Below are 6025 nucleotides of genomic sequence, written 5' to 3' on the forward strand. Positions count from 1 at the left end.
TGGAAGATAAAAGTGGAGTTAATGAATGTTCTATCTAGGCTTATTAATGATGAAAGTGATGGAGTGTATGCTAGCTTTTGATGAATCTAAGGTTGTTAATCATTTATCTTTCATTATTAGTGTTGAATTCTTGAATCAAAGAGTTAGGGATTATACCCAAAATTGGGGATTTTTGCTTAAATTTTTAAATTAGGGGAATCCATGAGTTAAATTAGTAATTAGTTGTTGGATTATGATCACCTAGTGCATAATTTGATATTTTACTCCTGAATTTCCTGTTTTGACCTTGTGGGCCCCGTTCTCCAAATTTTAGGGTTGGTTTTGACCTAAATTGAATGATAGCAATATTAGTATCATTCTTGATGATTTCTAATCAAGATTTCGAATAAGCCTAGACTTCTTTGGTATTGAGGCTCAGCGGAAGGGCAAGGCTATAGAGTGATTATTGGTGTTGCTATTCGGCCATCCAGGTAGGTTACGACTTACATTTGGTGAGACTTCACATAGCGAAGCATATATTTAGATTATATTGTCGGAGAAAACATGTAAACCTTTGGGTATGAAGTTGGGTTGGATATTGTCTTTGGTTGGGCCCTGTCGCGTGATTGGGGCTAGCCACCCCGTTGTGTTGTGACTTGATTGTTCTATTGTGTTGGGTTTGATGCCAAGTGTTTTTAGTAGATTATGGAATCTGTTGTTCCATCTTGATTGTGATATTGTAGTATATTACGGGTTGATGTTGATACGAGGATAGAATTCTATATGACTTATATAGTCTTTCATGACATTGTTGGTACTTGTGACACTGATATATTGTTGGCGTACCCATGTTGGTACTTGTGATATTGATACGTTGTTAGCGTACCCACTGTTCGTCCTTATGATATTGAGCTGATTCTTGATGTTGACATATGCATTGCACTCACTCTCATTCTTTATGCTATATTGTTGATACACTGTTGGTACTCTATGAAACACTGTGATTAACTGTTCTCGATTTTTAACTGAGAGTGATGTGAGAGTCTGATATCTGATGTTAGTACCGGAATCGTGGATTGAGAGAGTGCATGGACTCCGCGGATCCCCCAGGGTGGTGCAGGTGAGAACCTCCCGTGGGGAAAGATCAGGGGTCTAGTCTATCTATTGGGAAAAGATCCGGGATGAGTGGCACTTAGACTTCGCGAGTCACCATGAGTTGTGCTACCGAGATGTCGATATTTCCGTCCAAAGTACATCTGTACACAACATTTGCATGGCATCGCATTGCATTCATACATTATTGCATTGCATTGCATCACGACTTATATTGAGATGATTTGGTATTTTTTACTTGTGATGTTGGATTCGAATTGGTCATATTGAGACTTGGCACATTTGGGATTAGATGCTCTATTTAGGCGATGACGTGTACTTATTGATTTATCTACCTATCTTGCTTTATTGTTTGAATTATGTTAGCTATACTTAGTCGGCCTATGTTACCTACCAGTACTAGGGTTTTGTACTAATCTGCACTTGCTGCATTCTTTTATGAATGCATAGTACCAGGTTGGGTCTTCCTCCGTCTTCCGTGGCGGATTGTCGTCTTCAGCATAGCATCAAGTTTCCAAGGTGAGCACGCGACGTTCGCTGCCTTAAAGACTCTTCCTATTTATGTCTTACTATTTCTATTATGAGACATAGACAAACTTATGTATTATTATATTCCAGACTTGTATATATTTTTCCTTAGATGCTCTTGTATGACTTAGATCAGACCCTGGGGGTGTTTTCCTTATTTCCGTTCTATTTCTATCATATATTATTATGAGACTTACGTAATTATTCTTTTCTGTTTGCTTGATTTATTTATTTATGTCTTTAGTTATCGTTGGGTTGAGGGTTCGCTTACCGGGTAGGAAAGGTAAGTGCCCGCACAACTTAGCCAAAATGGGTCGTGACACCGTGCTTGATGATGAGGGGAGTTTGAGGATCAAAGGACGTGTGTGCGTTCCTCATGTGGGTGGTCAGATTCATTTGATATTGGAGGAGGCTCATTGCTCCAAGTATTCTATTTATCCAGGGGCGATTAAGATGTATCGTAATTTGAGACAACACTACTGGTGGGGTCGAATGAAGAGAGATATTACAGATTTCGTTGCTCAGTGTGGGAATTTCCAGCAAGTCAAGTATGAGTGCCAGAGACCTATTGGTGTGCTTCAGAGGAGGCCCATTCCCGAGTGGAAATGGGAGAAGGAGAGGATTGCCATGGATTTTGTTATGGGTCTTCTAAAGACCCTGGGCAAGTTCGATTTAGTTTGGGTTATTATTGATCGATTGACTAAGTCTGCTTATTTTATCCCAGTTCAGATTACTTATAATGCAGAGAGGTTGGCCAGGATTTACATCCGAGTGATAGTGCGATTGCAGGGGGTTCCTATTTCCATCATTTTCGACCGAGGTACCAAGTTTACCTACAATTTCTGGATGACGTTACAGGCAGAGTTTGGTACTCAATTAGACCTTAGTACCGCATTTCATCCACAGACTGACTGTTAGTCCCAGCGCACTATTCAAGTGCTTGAGGATATGTTGAGAGCCTGTGTTATTGATTTTGGTGGTCATTGGGACCAGTTCTTACCCTTGGCAGAGTTCACGTACAACAATAGCTACCATTCGAGTATTGAGACTGCGCCGTTCTGGACTTTATATGGTCGGAGGTGTCGTTCTCCTATTGGGTGGTTTGATGCTTTTGAGGTTCAACCTTGGGGTACAAATTTCTTTGAGGGAGTCTTTGGACAAGGTAAAGCTTATTTAGGAAAAGTTTCTGTCAGCTCAAAGTTGGCAAAAGATGTATGTTGACCAGAAGGTTCGGGATCTAGAGTTTATTGAGGGTGAGGAGGTTTTTCTGAAGATTTCACCCATGAAGGGAGTTATTCAATTTGGGAAGAGGGGCAAGTTGAGCCCAAGGTACGTTGGTCCATTTGAGATTCTCTGTCGTATTGGTGATGTTGCTTATGAGTTAGCCCTGCCACCAGGCTTGTCAAGTGTTCATCCAATAGTCCATGTTTCTATGTTGAAGAGGTACCATTCAGATGGGTCTTATATCGTTCGCTGGGATTCTGTGTTGCTTGATGAGAATCTGTCCTACGAGGAGGAGCCTATCATGTTCTTAGAAAGGCAGGTTAGGAAGTTGAGGTCTAAGGAGATAGCTTCTGTTAAGGTTCAACGGAAGCAACGTCCTGTTGAAGAGGCCATATGGGAGACCGAGTCTAATATGCGTTCCAGATATCCCCAGTTGTTTGCTGACTCAGGTACTTTCCCTCCATTTCTTTCCTTGTCGCTCGAGGACGAGCGATTGTTTAATTAGTATCCAATGTAACGACCTGTTTGGTTGTTATAGTACTTTTGACCCGTTTACCCCCGTTGACCATTCCCTGTGCCTTATAAGTATGATTTTGACCTGCGGGAATGGGAGGCATGGTTCTCGAGGTAGTCGGGCGAGATTTATGATGATTTTTGTAAAATAGAGCCATAAAGTGAAAATGTTTGATCGATAGTTGACTTTTGGGTAAACGGACCTTTTTTGAAAATCTGTCAATTTTGAGAGGTCTGGATGGTCGATTATGACTTGGTGGGATGTTCAGTTTGGTTTCTCGAGGCCCTCAGGAGCATTTTGAATGATTAGTCTGAAAGTTGGTCTTGGCCATTGGGCGTTGACCCTGTCAAATAGACCTCCGTTGAAAATTTTAAGACCAATAGTGTGTCTGTAGCGTGATTTTATGTATGATTGCATGTCTGTTTTGTATGTGAAAGGTCTCGGGTGATTTTTGGATTTTGGGATTGAATTAGTGATAAACTAGAAGTTTTTAGAGTACGGTGTCCCGTAGCGGCGCACCGATGATGTCTTAGAGGACCCCTCGGTAAGCCCAGTCGCTATGGTGAGTGTGTGAGGATTTATAGTGAGTCGCCCTTTGCGGAAGGAGTTCCGTTGTGGCTGACTCATTATAGCGAAAAGGGAATTTGTGTGGCGGAGCGGGCTTTATGTCGGACGACCGACCAATGCTTGCGAACGACAGGACTAGAATCCTATTTAATTGCCTAGTTAAAACCCTTCATTTCTCCTTTCATTTATTATTCCTAAGCATCTTTGAGGCGATTTGATGAGGTTCTTAGTTGATTTCTCTTGTGGGTAAGTTCTCTCTCTAACCTAGACTTCATTCCTTTGCCTTTCTTAAGCTTGAATCCATGCTAGAAATTTCGTAGAACTTAAGAAGGACGATGGGTTTTGATGTTTACTTCATTATTTGAGTTGTAGTCTTTCTAAATGAGATTTGTTGGTGGATTTGACTAATCTAAGCATTGAACTTGATGAATTAGTGACTAATATGCTTGAATCTTCAATTTATGTTGATGATTTGTAAGACTGAAATCTAGGGTTTATACCCAAATTGAGGGTTTTGACTTGAATGATGAAATTGGCCTATTATTGAGTTAATCTAGCAATTGAATAGTAGAATTGAACTTCTAGAAAGTTGGGTTACCGATTTCACCTTTGAAATACCCGTTTTACCCTTGTGGCCTATTTTCCCCATTTTCTTTAGTTGATTTTGATTCGAAAGATAGTATATCAATATGGGTATCATTGCTTCTTATTTCTGGCTTAGAATTTGATATGGTTAGACTTTGAGTACTTGGAGGCTCTCCGGAAAGGCAAGGCAAAGGTTTGATTGTTCGTGGCTCCCGCTCGTCTACAAGGTAGGTTAAGGCTTACCTTATGGTTAGACATCAGTTAGCTAAGCATATGTAGAGTTAGTGGTTATCAGATAAAGCATGTTATGCCTTCGGGTATGAAGTTGGGATGGATTACCTAGGTTGGTATTGTTTTTTGATTATGGGCTTGTTGCCTTGTTGGGATCTATTGGCCTGTTGCCACGTGTTTGATACTAGACTCGATACTTAGTTGCCTTATCGTGAGTGTGAAATTACTATCTTTCAGTTATTGAGTATTATCTTGGATAGAGGAAAAAACTTGATTTATTATTGATATTGAGTTATGTGTCTATGCGTGGACGGAATGATTCTGATATGTTATCATTGGTCGTTGACATTATGCATAACACTCATTCTTATCTTTCATGATACCTTTGATTTGAGCTAAGACTTGTTATTGATGATTATGAGACAGATGAGAGGCCGATGCTTGAGGTCTGTATCAGGATCAAGAGAGTGTATGATGCCTGAGGTCTTTGCCAGGATCGCTAGAGTAGTACATGGACTTCGCGGGTCTCCTATGGGTCACGAATGCCGAGGCATGGTGGTATTCCCCCCAGAGCATGTGTGTACGGAGATTATATTTGCCATTGGATATCATTGTATTGCATATGCATTCATTATCATCTCATTTTACATCTATTGATCAGATTTGTTGGTTGTACTTGTGTTTGTGGATATTCTGAGGAATTGTGGAAAACTTGGCAGACCTCTGATTAGGTGTTTCACCATAGGCTATGCTTCAACTACTTGATATTTCTATACTTGAGGTGTTATTCTTGGATTGTGTTGTATTTGTACTTGATCGTGAGCAAGTCTATTCTTCCATCTCTTCCTTTATATATGTTAGCTAACTGTTGTCGGCCTATGATACCTACCTGTACATAGTGTTTGTACTGATACAACCTTGCTGCATTCTTTTATGAGTGCAGAGTACGTGACAGGTTCCACATCCACTCCTCGTGAGCGATTAGGAGGCACTTTCGAGTGTCTAGGGTGAGCACATTGATGGATGCGGCCTGGAGACTGCTTCATTATTCTTGCCTTATTATTGAGACGATTATTTCATATTTTGAGACTTATATTTATTCCAGACTTGTAGTGATGTAGTAGTGGCTCTTGTATTGCCTTTAGACCATATTCCTTGGGATTGTGTTTGTACTATTGCTGCGCTTATCTATTTTATGATCTAGACTTATATATATTTCGATGGGTGTATTTACTTTATTGTTGTTCAATGAAGGACTAAGGGACGGGTTCGCCTACCGAGGTG

General features: G+C 40.4%; 1 protein-coding gene across 1 annotated transcript; it reads left to right on the plus strand.

Annotated features, from left to right (window-relative positions):
• Nucleotides 1–2830: 2830 nt before the first annotated feature.
• Nucleotides 2831–5752, plus strand: LOC132054227 (uncharacterized). Its single transcript, XM_059446273.1, has 2 exons — nt 2831–3293; nt 5685–5752. Exons 1-2 carry the CDS (start codon nt 2831–2833, stop codon nt 5750–5752), a joined length of 531 nt encoding a protein of 176 aa, XP_059302256.1.
• Nucleotides 5753–6025: the final 273 nt, after the last annotated feature.

Source organism: Lycium ferocissimum, chromosome 4, assembly GCF_029784015.1.
Source record: "Lycium ferocissimum isolate CSIRO_LF1 chromosome 4, AGI_CSIRO_Lferr_CH_V1, whole genome shotgun sequence".
NCBI classification, from domain to species: Eukaryota; Viridiplantae; Streptophyta; class Magnoliopsida; order Solanales; family Solanaceae; genus Lycium; species Lycium ferocissimum.

What these genes read in the sequence shown, in the direction of transcription:
- LOC132054227 (XM_059446273.1), top strand. Translation starts at nt 2,831, where the DNA reads ATGTATGTTGACCAGAAGGTTCGGGATCTAGAGTTTATTGAGGGTGAG. An exon ending in CCAGTTGTTTGCTGACTCAG is followed by an intron (nt 3,294 to 5,684) that starts GTACTTTCCCTC and finishes TTATGAGTGCAG; the next exon opens with AGTACGTGACAGGTTCCACA.